This window comes from Acipenser ruthenus, chromosome 46 (assembly GCF_902713425.1).
Source record: "Acipenser ruthenus chromosome 46, fAciRut3.2 maternal haplotype, whole genome shotgun sequence".
NCBI lineage: Eukaryota > Metazoa > Chordata > Actinopteri > Acipenseriformes > Acipenseridae > Acipenser > Acipenser ruthenus.
In genome coordinates this window covers 5296718-5315096 of record NC_081234.1, presented here as the reverse complement: position 1 = coordinate 5315096, position 18379 = coordinate 5296718, and the positions used below count along the sequence as shown (strand labels likewise).

Genomic DNA, 18379 nt, shown 5'->3' with positions numbered 1-18379 from the left:
TTCATGTGAAAAAATAACTTTGTTACTTTTCGGCTAATGCATAACGTGGAAATCATAAAGCACTTCATGAGTGCAAGTCAAACCTTACATGCACATGAACACGCTTTTCATATCATCTTGGTAGAACATGGCGTCAGAGGAGGGATCGAGTGGGTTCGAGAGCTGGCTCTACAAAGGATATTTCAAGCTGCAGCTTGACCAGACCAATAAAAATATCTGTCAAATGTATAAACTGTGTCTGAGAAGTAACTATAAGCTAGTTACATTTTTTTCAGAGTAATACGTTATTTTAACTAGTTCCGGTTTTGTTTACGATTACATTTTAAAAGTAACTTCCCCAATACTATATATAATTAATTTAAATGGCCTTCTTCACAATGTATCTGTTGCTCGTCATTTAATGCCTTTTGAATTGCAGGGCCAGAGAAATTGGTCATGCCATTAAACATGCATGAGCCACTTAGAGGAATGTTTCTCTCAGTGAGCAAAACGCTTCCTGCAAAGTGATGAGACTATTACAAGAATAGACGGAGAGGTAAGAAAAAAAGAAAGCAAAGATAAGTGTTAATGCAAATGTGAGTGTTTAAGTGCTGCTGTCACTGCCACTGCGCAAAACACCACTAACCCTGCCTGCTACCCTCAGGGAGCCAGAGTCACAGTGAGGGGACTTTGAATAATGCATTTCTGAAGGATGTGGAATTAGCATGCAGAGCCACATCAGCCCTGCAGCCACTCAATGTACAAGACATTAACGCTTTCCTAAGGGCTGGCACACACATACAGTATGCAGCACGGCATAGCTGGGCATTCTTGCGGTGCGATATAGCTTAGTCCCCCACTGGGCACACATGAGCGGTATGCACTACGCCACTGACTTTTTGCTACAATATTGTAGAAAAATTGAATGCTAGCTGTCAGTACCACACAGTAGGCTATGTTGTTTTTCTGTGATCTATATGTAGGTGTATGAAATGAGCGATCAACTTGGCAAAGAAACATACACTGCTGACAGCAAATAGCCTACAATCACTGAAGTGATAAAAATATATCTTTTTACCATCAAATAGTAGTGAACTACAGAAATGAAAAAAGGCAAAAAAGGTGATAACAGTATCATGTGATGCTGTGAGAGAATAGCAGTATAAAATACTGACATGCTTGTCATGTTGTTGCTTCTTTGGCTTCCCAGATGCATGCCTTCATCTCAGCATCCTTGTAGGAAATATGGAAAGGATCAACACTTCAGGGTGCTTGGACACCTCCGTAGACAACAGTTTGTCATTCATGATTTTTCCTGTCAAGCATTTGTTGTCACCTCTTGGCTGTGATTGGTTAATTCACCGACGGTACCGCGTGGCAGCTAGAAAAAATGGTTCTGGATTTCATTTGAGCAGCACCGCTCAGCGACACTGCGATACTGGAGTAATATATATCGCTCTGGTCTGTGCAGCACCATTCAGTAACATTTCCAACGATACTGGCAGTAAAATGCTGCCTGATAAACGACAGCATTGTGCCGCATATGTGTGTCCCAGCCTTAATTCTACAGAAACGACTGTTTTAATAATCTAAACATTGACTATTACTAATACCACCACCAAACAAAAATCATAAGCCTGCTCTTTTGCATCCATCTTTTGTTTTTTATTGTTGTGACGGAAATATAATGAGTTCTGGTTGTAAATCTCTCTCTCGACCTGTGAGGGTACTAAGTAGTGAAATGGAAAGGCTTTGGACAGGTTGGCCTGACAGTTTATTCCGTGGGTCGGGAAGTCAGTCAGCCTGGAAGAAGGCGAGACTCCGGTGCGGGAACGTATTGACCTGGAAGGTAAACGAGGTAGCAGTTGCAGGCAATAGAATCAGCTGCAATCGCATAAAAGGGGCCGGAGAATTGTAAATCTTTTCCTTCGCTTGGGTTTCAGAGAGACGAGGAAACTGGAAGGACCGGGAGATTTCCCCAAACAAAAAAATAGAGAAAGGAGTTTTTGAGTGTTTTGTTTGTCTGTTTAGTAACTGTCTGTGTTTTTATTATATAGCACTAGACGGCTAAACACCAATCCGGAGCTGTCACCAAGGGCCAGCACAAAACCGGATCACCACTGCACTACCGGGAGGGTGTTATTGTGCTTATGTAATGGCAATCCCACCCTACGCCACCCCACCCAATGGGTTGTCAAGTGAATCAGGCAAAGTGCTTCTGAAAGTTTTAAGCTGTGTTAGGCGATGAGATTGTTCCCACTATGCTTACCATTTTATAATAGCCAATTATAGTACAAGGTGCAAAGGTATGATCCATTTGGTTAAATTATACCTCAGAGATAACATTGCCCTATTTTGACAAACCAGTGGTGCTAATAACCCATGCACACTGGTAACCTATTCCAGTTCCATGCCATCATCATACCAGAGCTAGAGAGGCAGTGCTTATGGATCAGAACCATTGTGCTGTATTGGTCCAGGTTCCACTGCTGGTATCGTGGTATCCCCATAAAATGTATCTGTAAAGGGTATCCTGACCTGTGTGTGGTAAGATGTGTGGGAATTATAAGCTGTTTTGTAAATATGGAACAAGAAAACATTAGTTGATTAATTAACCACAATAAGTGATGACAAGCAAACCACAGAATTAAGAATAACCAAACGGTAACCTGGTCCCCTTTTAATTATTTTTTATCCACAAGTTGCATCTGAAAAGAACTGTCTCAAGGCTACGGGTTATATAAATTACTATTGTGCAAATAATATGCAGGTTGCATGTCAAAAGATTGCATGGGAGCCCCTTAGCAATGGTTGAACACCTGCCAGGAATTAAGATTAAACTGGGTAAGATTTCTAAACATCTGTGTTTCCCTAAGCCCAGAAGTTTTCTGTAGTGCAACAACTACACTAGTATCGCTGGAAACACCAAATGTATAGGTAAATCTTTAAGAAATGGTCTGTTCTCAAATCATTCTACTGTTTTCTGTTATTTCTTTATTTACAATGTCTTTTTTCTGTTCCCTTACCTTTCCTGATGTTTGCATATGATTCTATTTTTTACGTGACTAAGGGGTTTAAGCATGCATAAGCTCTTTTTAGTCGTTTAGATGGGTAATTTTCAGTGCTTCCAGGCATTTAGTCGTCCGTCTATTTTAAGTTATTCACCGCTAGTTAACTTAGCTGACATACCCCTGCGTGCGATTTCCGAAGCATTTACACATCTGTTACTAGGCTTTTAGGGATTGGTGTAACTTCAGTCGCTAATTGTTTCAAAGATAACAATTCACTACCCCTTTGATAGCGAGAATGGGAGGGTTTTTTTCGAAGTGGTTGCGGTGCACAGACAGAGAGAAGGAGAATGTATACTTTTGCTAGATTATACAGCCCCCATATTTGTTTTTGGACCTAAAATGATCAGATTAGTTTTTGACTAAATACACAAGCAATGTTGGATTTATGTGAGGAGTTATCAGAGGATTTGAACTCCACAATGTGCAGCTTTGCCATTCCTGTGGCAGTGAAAATAACCACTGCCCTAAGATTCTATGGGGGCTTTTTAAAGTATGGAGGATATTTTATGCAGTGTTGCCAACTCCACAAAGCAGGAAGTCACCAAAGAAACCTCATAAAGTCACTAGATGTCGCTATTTAGACATTCTAAAGTCGCCATAAATGTTGCTAGACAATTTGCCAAGTATTCCAGATAGAAATCTCAAGAAGTCTCTAGATGTTGCTATTTAGAGACCTTTATAAAAAAAGATAATTGACCGAGTGTGCTGCATAGGCGGTTCTGGCAGTGGACTTGCTGCAGGTAGCAATGCTGGTAGCTGCAATGCTGACAACGGAAATGCTGACAGCGGAGCGAGGTCCTCCTCCAGTGGCAATGCTGACAACGGAAATGCTGACAGCGGAGCGAGGTCCTCCTCCAGTGGCAATGCTGACAACGGAAATGCTGACAGCGGAGCGAGGTCCTCCTCCAGTGGCAATGCTGACAACGGAAATGCTGAAAGCGGAGCGAGGTCCTCCTCCAGTGGCAATGCTGACAACGGAAATGCTGACAGCGGAGCGAGGTCCTCCTCCAGTGGCAATGCTGACAACGGAAATGCTGACAGCGGAGCGAGGTCCTCCTCCAGTGGCAATGCTGACAATGGAAATGCTGAAAGCGGAGCGAGGTCCTCCTCCAGTGGCAATGCTGGCAACGGAAATGCTGACAGCGGAGCGAGGTCCTCCTCCAGTGGCAATGCTGACAACGGAAATGCTGACAGCGGAGCGAGGTCCTCCTCCAGTGGCAATGCTGACAACGGAAATGCTGAAAGCGGAGCGAGGTCCTCCTCCAGTGGCAATGCTGAGATGGAAATGCTGACAGCGGAGCGAGGTCCTCCTCCAGTGGCAATGCTGACAATGGAAATGCTGACAGCGGAGCGAGGTCCTCCTCCAGTGGTAATGCTGTCAGAAGAAATGCTGAGAGTGGGGCAAGGTCATCCTCCCATGGTCCAGTGGCAACACTGGCAGCTGCAAGGCTGACAGCAGGGTGGCATACACCGGCTGTGGCGGGGGCACTCCGTACTCCAGGAGTGGTGGTGGCACTGGCAGCGGTAATGCTGCCCTCCGCGCGGGACACTCCTGCAGTGACAGCGACGCTGCGTACTCTGGCAGTACAACTATTGCGGTTGGAGGTGGTCTCCTCACTTCTCCCCCCCTTCTCTCTAGCTGGCGGCTCCCTTCTCTTGGGCTCCAGCCCCAGAATTTCCAGCAGCACAACTGCTGCTGCGGACACAAGAAAAGCCCCGGGTGCCTCACTTAGCCCTGTTTGGGCAGCCACTTCCACCTCCTGCTTTCCCCAATGGCAAAGCACCACTCCTACCCTTTTAGACAGGTGAGGCAGGCGTCCATCTTCTCCATTCTTCTCACACAAAAAGAAAATCCAGAAAAATAAAAAATGTGTCCCCGCAGTACTGTTCCTGGCCTGCGTCTGTGGAACTGCTGTTTTCCATTTTCTGACACCATATCTGACCAAGATAGCATCGTAGTGAAGAAACACACAGTACTGTGAGTAAATGAAGTGCTGATGCGCAGATTTATTAAACAAATAAATAGTTTAAACAAAACAAAACACTGTACACAAAAGAAAACGGCACGGTGGCCAAAACAGCAATTGTTAATTCTGTATTTTCCTTCACCTCCCAACTCTAGTTCCGCCTCTGAACACACAACCCCTTTATCACCCGTGATCACCCTATTTATACACCTGTGTTTTTGCAGGGAGGATTTTAACTGCCTCCCTGTCACCCACTATTCCACACACACACAAACACACACCCAGTGCTCACATAACCCAAACTATACAAAATAAACCAAAAACAGTTAATTTACAAAACACCAATGTCACCAAATTTTAACAGTCAGTCTTATACAAATGCACACAAAAAAAACCTCTCTCATCAGTCGACAATTCATTCCTCTTTTAGATAATGACACAAACTGTTTCATTCCAGTTAATGACACAAAACGTATTTGTCTTGTAGCAAACTATATGCATGTGTTTAAATGTAAAGAACAATTAAATGTACAGTATTAAAACACTACTTTTTAATTCACAGTTAGTTTTCTTTCTTTTTTCTCGCACTCAATGTGCTGTCATAGGCAAACGTGAAACCTGGTTTATATCATGACCCGCTTTATATCACAAATTATGCCTGCATGTGAATCATGATATAAAGCTGGTTAATCTGTACTTCTTAACACATATCAACATTCACTCAATATCTAAATCTGCATGATGTCCTCGTCCCAGTCCCTTTAAAAGTATTGCTTGAAAGTGGATCTGTGAATTGCTAACCTTTGTAGACAGTTCAGTTTTGCAATAACTGCAATAGGCCTTAAGAACATAAGAACATAAGAAGGTTTACAGACGGGAGGAGGCCATTCAGCCCATCTTGCTCGCTTGGTTGTTAGTAGCTTATTGATCCCAGAATCTCATCAAGCAGCTTCTTGAAGGTTCCAGACCCTCACAATTCTCTGTGTAAAAAAGTGCCTCCTATTTTCTGTTCTGAATGCCCCTTTATCTAATCTCCATTTGTGACCCCTGGTCCTTGTTTCTTTTTTCATGTCAAAAAAGTCCCCTGGGTCGACATTGTCTATACCTTTTAGGATTTTGAATGTTTGAATCAGATCAGATGAGACCTTGGTTGAGTTGCCTTCCACAGGTTTTACCCAACCATTAAATTGCTGAGACTGACACTCCTTTTGGAATCGCTGAGTGTGCTTTGGTTTTTGACTTTTGAATCAGGTGGACTGCAAAAATTATTTAAAAAATATGACAAAATGACCACTACGCTGCTTTTCATGTGTTCCTTTCCGTAACTACCAGCTACGAGCAAGTAACGCAACAGCGTGCATAATCATCAGGGCACATTAACATTGTGTAGACGTGATGACGTCACCGTGGCGTGCAACTGACTGTACTAGATTTGTCGCTAGTCGCTTTGACAATGTTTTTGTTGCTAGAGAAACCCAAAAGTCGCTAGATCTAGCGACAAAGTTGGCAACACTGATTTTATGTCAAACCGAATACAAGAATAAATAAATAAATACATATAGAAATAAATAAATGTATTTATTTATTTATTTATTTCAACATTTACCGGATTCTGCCGAGTCAACGCCCCAGTTTGAACGATCACCCCACCCCAACTTTTAGCTGAAAGTCAAATTTTAACTATTAATTTCCGGGTTTTTAATAACCATGCACAAATAATGCCTGAGGAACTATCGCGGGTCACTTGAATAAAAAAAACTGCCTAGAAGTAGTTGCTCTGTGCATTGAATAATTCAGGGTTAGGGTTCATCTTTGGTTCAGATCGGATGATACAGACTCTGCAGTCTGATGGATTACGCTTTCCTGTTACTCTACAATCCATATTTTGGATTTTATTTTTGGTTGTTTATTTTTAGACACTGCAAGAGCTTGTAACTCAGGCACCATTGTAAACGTAATCTATCGACTGGTACCTAATGTTAAAAATACAATAATGCCTGTAATTTCACCCCTACCTGAGTCAATGCCCCCCCCCCCCCATACACTTTTTCCTTAATGGCAACTTTACGCCCCCCCCAGGTGTTGACTCAGCAGAATCCGGTATTCCTTTATTTATTTATTTGTTCATTTATTTGTTCATAAAATATCCTCCATATCAAAGATCCATCAGTGACAACTCGGGTACAAGCCTAGCTCTACCATGTCCAAAATAGTGACTGAAGTGACTGCACGTGAATAAATATATATGCTTTCCAAAAACTACAATTGTCACAAAAAACAAAAGAATAATTGTATACAATTGCAGGGAACACGTTATCCCATCCTCTTTTTTGTATGGTCAGAGGATCTGTTGATCCTTTGCCTTGCGGGAAGGTTTTACATGAATGAAGAACTGCATCAACAAATATTTTTTACTTCCTCAAATGAAAGATTAGCTTTTCTGTTCTTTTTTATTTTCTGCAAAACCAGAGAGGCAGACTCTCCAGTTGTATTGAGGTTTGCAGCCATTTATTGTGAAGCACGCCTTGTGTTTTTTTTTTTTTTTTTTTTTTTTTTTCAGAAACCCAAATGACCTTTACAAATGCCTAACTAAATGTAGCCGATTCTGAGCCCCGTCTGCTCATTACCATCCTAATTCATATTCTGCCTCGTCAAAGAACACATTAGGTTTCGAAAATCACAGCTACATTGACACGTCTAATCCAGTGTCACCTGTAGGAGAGAATTTAGTCATGTAGATGAACATAAGTGATTTAGATGCTTAAACCCCTAATTAAACACTTTATTTACAAAAACCGGGGATATACTAGCCCTGACTACACTTGCCTAAAAAAAAAAAAACTTAGTCACGTATAAAAAATAGGGCCCATAGTGCATAAACTGTATTTTGGGTGAAGTGAATGTTATGAACTGAAATTCCAAGTGTTTCTGTGGAGTTGAGCACGCCTTTATTGAGTAAAATGCAACATTACCTTGAAGTCATGAATACTTCCAATTAATACAGTACATACTTGCTAACTTATGGGGTATGCATTAACTACAGCCTTACATTTGAACTGTAATGCTAATTTGAACTACTGTACAAAAACTTGGTGTTATTTAGACCCCATTTAGTCCTGCCTTAATAATGTGGTGAACCGCGGTTCCCGCAGGCAGGAGCTTCTCACAGACAGAGATGGGACACGACCCGGGGACCTCCCGCTTTGAAGCATAGCGCTGATACCGCTGTACAAAGGAGAAGGGCTCACTTGCAGGAGCTGGTATCGGACTTATGTCTTCATGTTTTTAGATTGCGTCACCTACCAGCCTTGACCCCTAACCCTGTGCATGCTACAATAATATAAAAAATATTCTAGTCCGATGTAGTTAGCTACCCACTAGTACTAGGCTGTTTATTTTTTTGTTTTCTGTAAATCTTCCTTTTTCAGTCTGTTATGCTCTCCCTTTCCAAGTCAACAGACACGCTCCCTAAAATAAAATATATATATATATATACAAAAATATTTGTTTTAAACTGTACCAATACTGCAGATAATATTCTATTCCTTATTGATTGCCTTGCTATACAATATAAAGCATCCAGATTGTCTCCAAACTCACAATATTGTATGTATTATATAGCTGTACCTTCAGGGGTGTAGTGCTGTGGGGTCAGCAGGGAGAGCTGACCCCTCACATCCTGGGCAGGGAGAGCACCGCTTCTGTACTTCACATGTGGCCTTACACAAATCATTTTTTGTTTTGCAAACCGATGCACTTCTGTTTCAAAACCTCAGTCTCATTCGCTCTTAAGCGGCTGCAATAGGACAGTGAGAAGAGCTGATTCTAGACCAAACCATTCAATAATAATAAGATGAAGAATCCAGTCGCTTATTCACCAGTCACAAACACGCAATGCAAGCGATTCAACTGCAGTTTGTATTTTAAATTGAAAACCCTGCCTTACTGGTCATGTGTTTCTGGCAATTCCCAGGCAGGCTACAATTGAATGTAACAACAAAGGTGAGAATGTGAAAGAGTGAATGGTCAGGTTAAAAATAGCGTTTATCAGATTATATCCAATTGTAATCCGAAAATCTGTCTCTAAAGTCGAATAAACAAACATTTTAGATAGTGTCCTGTTTTCATCTGCACTATGAAACTAGGTTGTGTTTCACAGGGGGTATGAATGCTATGTGCCAGCTGTAGTAAAGAAAAAATATCAACAAAGGAAAAAAGGACACACCAAATTTGCATTCTTTTCAATGCCCATTAACGACGGCACTCCCAGCCTTTTTCATTCAGCTCATGTCCACACAATGAGATGTGCTGGGTAAATTCCTTTGCAATAACAAGGGACAGATTACTGAATCATGAACTCAGAAAAGAACCACGTAATGTCATTAAGAATCCTGCCACTAAATGCTACCTGGGATATGTTGACATTTTCTAAGAAACTTAATTGTCTTGAGCGAGACGCTATCGTTAGCATGCTGGAGTAGTGATTCCTTCAGGGACGAGCTCACAAGGCTGGGTTGCAAAGAGAGCAGGCTGCAGGAACTCAGATAGTCTATTTGATTTTTCTTGACAGTGCTCTTTGCTGAATTGCTGCAGAAACAGACGTATCACAGATCAGAAGTCACATTAAATGTTACACTTTCATGTGTGAGCTGTTGTATTGTTTTAACTAAACTGCATTCTGTGGATATTAGCATTTGGTGGGTTTACTGCTAAATGTACAGCTTACTGCTTAAAACAAACATAACAATGCAATTAGAGAAATGTTTTGACAGGAATTGTCAATGGACTCAATTCTCAAATTCAAATCTTCATTAGCACATTTTCTAGCACAAGTAAAAACAATAAAGTTGAACTATTTATAGCTAAAGAAAAATACAGTCAACATTCGAATATCCTTTACCCAGATACATGTCAGTCACGTTTTACCGCCCTTGTATTAAGAAAAAAATATATTATAATTCTTTGTAACAAATTAATGTACTTACTTGTCACACGCAATTTCCAACTCCGTCACCAGTTTTCTGATACAAAGCCCATCTCTTCAATGTTACAATTTATTTGAATGTCCATCACAGCCCTTTTTTTTGCTCTGCATGCCAAATCAGTCTGTTTTTATTGTGCAGCCAAAAAAACTGCATTATCATCTAACACAATGTGCATTTTAGGATTTTTTATAAAATCGTTGTTTTTATTACTATTATGTATTGTGGTCAGTGTTTTCAAAAGTATAAGGTATGAAAAATGTGTTATTCAATAACCTGAGGGCCCTTTCTCCCTGAAAGGTTAGTTAAAATATGTTGATGCCTGAACAAATTACAATAACTGTACACAAACCATATGTGAGTTTTAATTACAATGTGAGGGGGTACGGAATTCCATACCTTCACAGCAGCTATGGAATACTATGCCCCCCTATGTAGAGTATTGGGGTACCCCAGGGTCTAATATAATTGCACACATAACCCAAATAACAGTCTGTACACAAACCATGTGACATCATCCTGAAATGTGTGTTTTAATTACAATGTGAGGGGATACGGAATTCCGTAGCTTCACAGCAGCTATGGATTACTGTACCCCCCCAACCGGATTTAAAAGTATGGTACTGTATTACAGTCTACGTGTCGTCTCTTTTGGCAGATGATATTTTCAGAATCATATTCTGAATTAAAATACTTCTACTCTTGAAAATATTGTACTGTGCTAACAAAACCAATACAGTACATCTAAATGGAAGCCTACTTATTTTAAAACACAGTCCTTTCAGATACGTATTTTTGATATTGTATCTTTTTTGTGTTCCCTGAAAAATAGACAAGGGTTGGAACAGGCCAAAATGAAATAATTAGTTATTTAACATTAGACAGTAACATTACCCAGAAGACACTGCTGGGGTGGAATGACCCAGGAAGTGAAGCAGTCGCAGATGTCTGTCTTTAAAATGGAAATAGACGTTTGCTATAACATGTGTTTTAAAAACTGCACATTTAAGACCTTTGTAGCTGATGGAAGTTACACAAGTTCATATTAAAATGTAAAATTCAGGGGGATATTTTCAATTCAGTCAAGTTCCTTCAGTTAGTTGGTGTCTTATCACAACAGCAGCTTTCTTTCTGAAAAGATGTCCAGCAGTTACTGGTAACTATAAATACACACAGCAGACACAAATGCATAATTAGCTAATGCATTATTTCAAATATTAGCAGAAGGAAAACAATCAACTGGCGCAGAGCTGCGCTTGCCAGACGGTCGTATCCCTCATTCCACTCTCCTAAGAGGTGGGAGGTAAATATGCTAATCTGCATTCTCGCTCTTAAAGTTGTACTCTGCTTTGAGAAACTCATGCATTGTTATTGTCCAGTGTTATATATAATAAATATTGGCGCAGTCCAGTTTCAACTGCAATTATCTCCACAAGTGCACCTCAGATTATCGTGTTATGAACCCTAATATATATTCTTGTCACTCCTTTAAGAGTTACTGTACTTGATTGTATGCCCATTGTACATTACAGTTAAGGGGGCAGTGGCTGTTATTTTAGGGCTAACTGGATAAAGGCTTACCTTTATTATCCTTAGTAGCAATATAGTGGCACAATAGGAGACTAGGAGTGTATGAGAAAGGTTTAGTGAAGGCTGGTGCAAAATCAAGGCAGTTCTCGTTTTCAGCATGTAGAGACAGGCATGTAGACATACAGACGGATAGACACAATCCATGCATAGGGGTCCCTCTTTTTAGCTCGCACCCTAAACATCAAATGAGACCTCATTCTAAGTTCTCACGAGACAGTCTAAGTTGACAATGTGTTACATGCGCAATATTGGCACTTAATAGTGCATAATGACGTTGCTGTACAAAAAAATATCTTCTAAATGACAATGATTTGCCAAAAAACAAAGAAATGATTTGCATAGGTTTTTTAATTCCAATTTGTTCACAGATACTTAGTAGATAAATCTGCGCTAGAGGCTGCAGTGAAAAACATTCAAAAAAAAAAATAACACACATCGTTACCATCCCAGGACTACATAAAAGAGGTTTAATTTAAGCGAAATGTGCTGAGTTTTTATTTTCCATATGCTAAATGAATGCAATCAGCTTGTTTATTTCAAAGCCTTGATGACTGGACTATACTCCCCTGCAGTCTTTTTCTGGTCTCACTGAAATCATTATTCTTCCAGCTCTTGGTTGGCTGGCATTCAAGAGGGTTTCTGCTCAGGTGTTCATTAAATATGTGTCAGTGCTACAATGCAGGTACACCCCTGTTGTGAGGTGTTGAAAACTGAAATACAGAAAATACATGTTACTATTAATCGGGTAATTAGTAATCAACATTTACATCTGTGTGAAGTACAGGAGTTTACAGCCTTGTTATTTACAGCTGTCTCATGACCCCTGTAACATCTTCAGACTGCACGTGCCTGTTGTAGTTAATAAACATTAATGTCTTCACCGACTTCACCTCAGAACAGCTGTACAAACCAACCGGTAAAAACAGCAGAATGACGTCAAGGTTACTAAAAAAGTGGATTAAACAACAAGAAACTGCTGCAACAGTAACAAAAACTTTGAGCGAAACACACATTTACTATGAATGTACCTCGAAGAAATAACAGAAATCTATCAAATTGTTTTCAACGAATTATAACACATTAAATGCACTCTACTGTACATGTAATGGTAAAATTGTATCAAGCTTATCAAGAACACCTTGATAAAATTACACCCTTATTATGTACATTATGGTGTACTTTATTGCCTATGTTATTTTACTAACAAAAATAAATAAATAATAATGTCAAGAAATGAATTATTTCTGAACCTTTTTATTACTTTTCCATGGGATCTGCCTGCTCGATTTCCATAGTGAAGATGAGGAAGATAGCAGTTCAACTGGATATTAAGTCATACTGGCCTAGAAAAAAAGCTTTCTTTCTGTAATATTTTGTTTTGGCAGCGTGCAGCCAGAGGAGGGCTCAGAAATTCTGCTAGGCCCAGAGGTGACCTATGGCCCGCCTGACCTGGCTTTGTCCAGTCCGGTTGCCATGACGATAGCCCACTGTGCAGAGGTCAACATGGAGCACTGGAGCATCCGGCTCAAGAGGCAGGTCGAACAGGACAAGTGGGAGGTAAGCCAGCTCACCTGTGGGTTAGGCATGGTAACGATAAGGAAATGGAGTAGGCTACAAAATCACTGACAGAAAGAACAATGTTACGTTTCTATAGAGCCTTACAGGTTTCTATCAGACTGCAGATCATAAGGGCACAACCTGCCAAGTACCTGCAGCCCCTGCTTTTATTTGCGATTGTTAGCAGAGATGCTGCACATTTATAAATCTTAAAAATCCCCAATGAGAATCCCCCTTTAAATGTCTGAGCAGATATTAATTGTTTTGGGTTTGGTAACTGGGTGTGTTTGAAAAAAAAAATGACAAATAATCATATTTCTCCAATTAAATCGTTGTATGACCTCCTGTGTGACACAGTAATTGTGAGGTGGATCTTTAAAATCGTATTTTTAAAGTGGAGATGATTATATATACAGGGTTATGAGGCGGAGTGTCCCGCCCCTTTTTTCATATTATAAGTTATATGTTTATATGACGGCAAAAGCCGATTATTGTTTGTTATTGTTTTGTATATATGTTTTTAAAAACCTTGTGAGGATGCGTGGCTGATCAGCTACTGATTATTTAACTAGCTGACAGTGGCACATCCCTAAACTCGTGCAGAATATGGCCGAGGGGTAATAAGATAATTAACAGCTAGTTAACCCCACGGCCAGAATATAAAAGCCTGCAGCTGTCCGCACTCACGGAGGAGAGTACGGGAGAGCGAGCAAGGAGAGAGTTATTAAAATATAAGCAATTGCTAAGCGTGCGGGTTTGTACACCAGCACAAGACTTGTTTGTTTATTTCTGTTTGTTTGGCCAACGCGCCTTTTTGTTTAGTATGTCTTTTGTTCTGTTTAAATCTTTTGTTTTATTTTACTTAATAAAACACTGAGCGCCGTTGCGCTCCAGTTTTGCACCGCCATTACCTGTTTTGGTTTGTGTTCCTGGTCTGTGACGTCACCACACCTGCGCACGGCAAACCATCCTGTCACAGGCTACCAAGATATTTAGCACATAAGGGGTCTAAGAATGACTTGAGGTGACGCATTTATTTCCTCTTTTATCTCAGTTTCAAGGCTGGTAATAACAGCATCATTTTGACCGGTTTTCTTCCTAACACAGTATAGGAAGAAAACTTCTTAAGAAGTCTGCTAGTTTGCTGGAAGTAATGTAATAATAAAATAAATAAATAAACACATTTGATATACTGCATTTCTTGAGGCAAAAATAATACTGACTTTGAATTGTTCATTCTTTGCCTTCAGCTATGCACTGATTTGCTTTTCTTGTATAAATAACAACAAAAAAAACAATAACAGGCTAATCTCACAGTAATCATATTATTCATAAAAGAAGCAAAACATATTTTAAAGAAGTAAAACTTTTGGCAGTAATTTTCCCAAATGTTGGGAGATGTACGTCATGCTTTATTCCTGTTGTAATTTCTCCAAGTTTGCAGAAGTTTTATTTAATCATGATCACCCATGTCTAATATTTTACAATAGTAATTAAGGCCTTGGCTAAAATGCCTGTCTGCTTGGCATTTTACCACAAAATATACAATTGAGTCTTTAAAGTGATTTTTTTTTTTTAAATGTCTTTTTTACCCTGGTTTTCTCCCCAATTTGGAATACCCAATTATTATTTGTATCCCGGTTCACCGCTGCAACCCCCCGGCAACTTGGGAAAAGGAGGCCGAAACACACATCCTCCGAAACGTACTCCTGCCAATCCATCATTTTTCGCACTGCGGATCCACAGCGAAGCCACCAGACCTATAGTACCGGAGGACAACGCAGATCTGAATGGTTCCCTATCAGCCACAGGGGTCGCTGGTGCGTGGTGAACCGTGGATTGCTCTGCCGACCTAATCCCTCCCTACCCGGGCGGCGCTCTGCCAATTGTGTGCCACCTCCTAGGAACCCCCAGTCATGGTCGGCAATGACGTAGCCTGGATTTGAACCTGTGATCTCCAAGCTATAGGGTGCATCCTGCACTCCACGCGGAGCACCTTTACTGGATGCGCCACTCGGGAGCCCCTGTAAACATGTATTTTGATTTTAAAATGTGATATCTGATACAACACTTGTTCGGTCATTTCACCTGGAGAGAGAGAGATTATCCCCACCCCTTCAATAGCAACATACCTGTCATTAACTAACCAGTTGCTTCCCTGGCATTCTTTCAATCAGTAACATACCTTGACCCAGAAGACACTGCTGAGGTGTAATGACCCAGCAAGTGAAAGTGTAACAGATATATTAGAAAAATATGGCATATAAACTTAGACATTTCTTTAACCTAAAGATGTACCAATAATATCGAGAAAATGGGTGTTTGGGCTAAAAAAAAAACACACACATATCAGGAGTAGGAGATATTGATTATTTCTCCTGGTGAACACTCCAGAGTAAGCGTTGAGAAATACATTTCCATCTGGTTTATGACCCATAAAACAATCAGGAATATGTTTAAAATGATATTGTTGTGATACTGGCAGCATGGGCTGCAGCAAAGATAAAGAAAAGCATTTGTTTGTAAACACAGTGGCTTCTGTAACACTAAGATATCATTACCCCAGGGGGTGGAGACGTTACCAAACCCATAATATATAAATCCTCACAAATCATATTAAAGAACTAAAATAAAAACAGGGGCCTTTTTATGCACGCCCATCACTCCCAAATGTTCTTCAAACTAACTATTCTGGAAGTCGTATGACAATAAAACTGGCTTGATTTAAACGATATGCATTTACTGTAAGTATACATTGAAACAAAAAAATGACCTTGCATTAACATAAATGTATTAAAGATGTTCTATTGACCTTTTGCAAACAAATCACCAAATCACGTGACCTAATGTGTGGCCGGCAGTTTTGGACGGCAATATATAGATCATCAACTGAGACTACTGCTGCAAAAGTGTTAATAAAAAAGCAGACACATTGCCTAGAAACTTTGTCTTTTTTTATTAATACTGGCGAAACAACTTAGTATGATCAATGCACGCTCATGATGGACTCACGTGACATGTGCATGCCACTGTTTATGCCAGTGGTTCTCAACTCTGGTCCTGGAGGACCTCTTTGTCTGCTGGTTTTTGTTCTAGCTGTGCTCTCAATTTGAATTAAAGCCCTTAATTAAAGTAATAATTGGCTTTATTAGATCTTTTCAATTTTGTTAAGCTCTTAAACAGGTGGAGATAGTTTGGAAGTGTTCAGTTAATTAAGTTCAGAGCCATTTACAGAAAAGTTTCAAAATCAGTGCAAATATATCCACGGAAAAGGAAAACAATTTAAACCGATTGTATTGTTTTATTACGTTTTCTAACTTTTATACAAGGGACCCATTCCTAACTGTGTGTGCTGGAGCCAGGCTCGTGAGAGTACAGTAACCCCAGTGAGTGCTGCAGCTCTAGCTGCTGTATGCTGGTTTCCGCTCACACATTCATTAATGTGGAACCTAGACCAGGTTTTATGAGGAGCAGGAGCGCATTCATTTATTTATTTTCCCTTAAGTAAGTATACTTTGGTCAAAATAGTACAACATATTGTACTAATAGCATACTAAACCATACTTCTTTATATAAGGGTTAAAGAGCTAAACCACTTATATACTCACTTTTTAACATATTTGCCACAGATTGCTTGATTGCAAAGTGTACAGTATTTGTATAAATAAAATTAACGCTTGTAATTATTTTAACTCAAACATGAAAAACGAATTTGCCACTGTGGCATGTACATCTTCCCGCCACATTCCAAATTAACCCGCAGCTAGTTGACAGATGCTAATTCCGAACCCTGAACATGTAACAAAACATTCAAATTGCCAGATTTTCCAGAAACAAACATATTTTGATCATGACAAATATAACGCTGAATTGGAATGATAACATAATACACTCTTATATGATATCAGGAAAATAAATAAATAAATCTTACGTGCCACAAACTGTTCACTACATTAACGGCTGTAAGTTGTTGGCTCCCAACCTTTCCTGTTTGCCGCAGGAATCCACTTTTTTTGTCTTTCAGGATTCTTTGGGAAATAATAAAAAGAAAGATCTGGCCTTCTATGTTGGTGCGTGAATATGCCGTCCAAGCTTCTTGCCATCCAAAATGTCCGACAAGCGTGGTCACTTGATCTGTGACGTCACATGCAAAAGGGCAATACCTGGGTGGCCAAAGTTGGCCCTTCCACTTCTGTTTTTTGTTCCAACGCTGTTCTGTTTACCTGAACCAATTAAACCTCCATCCAGACCCTGAAGTAGTTAATTTTATAATTGAACCTGTTAAACCTGGAGAGGAATGGCCCTTCAGGACCGTGATTGGACGCACATGTTCTATACAGTAGTCCAGAATGCAGTTGCTATTGTAAAACAAAAATGGATAGAGTTACTTAGGTAGCTGGGCAAGACACTCAATAGTACCGATAGACCACTGTTCTGGAAATGTCGTAGAATCAGTTGAAAAACCTTTAGGGCCATAGATAGGTCGTAATGTTTTAGTCTATGGGCTAAAGCTGTAGAGTTGGAAGTTACAGTGTTATGAAGAGAACGTGAATGATGGCAGCAGGGATCAGAAGCCTGACAAGATTCGAGCAGCAGAGAGAAATCTGAAGGGGGGGGGGTATGAGTCTTTCAGCAGGGAAATGACAGCTCGAGAATCTGCTGGAAAAACAATTACGCTGTTTAATAACAGAGTCCTGGTGCGAGGGATACAGGAGCGAGGGGACCAATCAATCAAGGTATTTATCAGGAACTCAGTTTGGGGACCTGCAACCCTACACAATACTTTTTAACCTTTAGCCAATTCATGGAGGCAACACCAAACCTGAGTCTGCTTTTAGTTATTTATTTAGCCCAGGTGACAAACATATTTGCATTTTGGGTTTCCGATATAGACGCAATTCAGCCATTTCTTTCTATCGGATCATTTGTATCAGATGGAAATTACGTCACTTTAAATTAGTCATACCTTGTAATTATTATTATTTAACTATATATTATACAATATAGGGTGTAAGACTCAAGCTGATTTTCAGCCACTCAAGCTCAGTGACTAGTAAGCCCACTCAATGCAAAGCTACTGACCTCTGTGGTGGATAGCAGTTTGTATTGCAGCCCAGTGATGGGATTTTGTTTTTTTTCTCTCAAAGATTTTCAATGGTTTTTAATTTTTCTTATTTTAGAATCTGAAGAAAATGTATTTATTTTGGACATACAATAGCTTTTTCATGATTGC

The 18379-nt window shown here is 39.9% G+C and overlaps 1 protein-coding gene across 1 annotated transcript in view; it reads left to right on the top strand.

Annotated features, from left to right (window-relative positions):
• The window catches only part of LOC117397927 (netrin receptor UNC5D-like), a 311830-nt gene that overhangs the window by 274004 nt on the left and 19447 nt on the right, over positions 1-18379 (top strand). The window contains exon 12 of the mRNA XM_059013539.1: positions 12975-13146. Within this exon, the coding sequence (XP_058869522.1) occupies positions 12975-13146 (172 nt within the window). The remainder of the gene's footprint in view (positions 1-12974; positions 13147-18379) is intronic.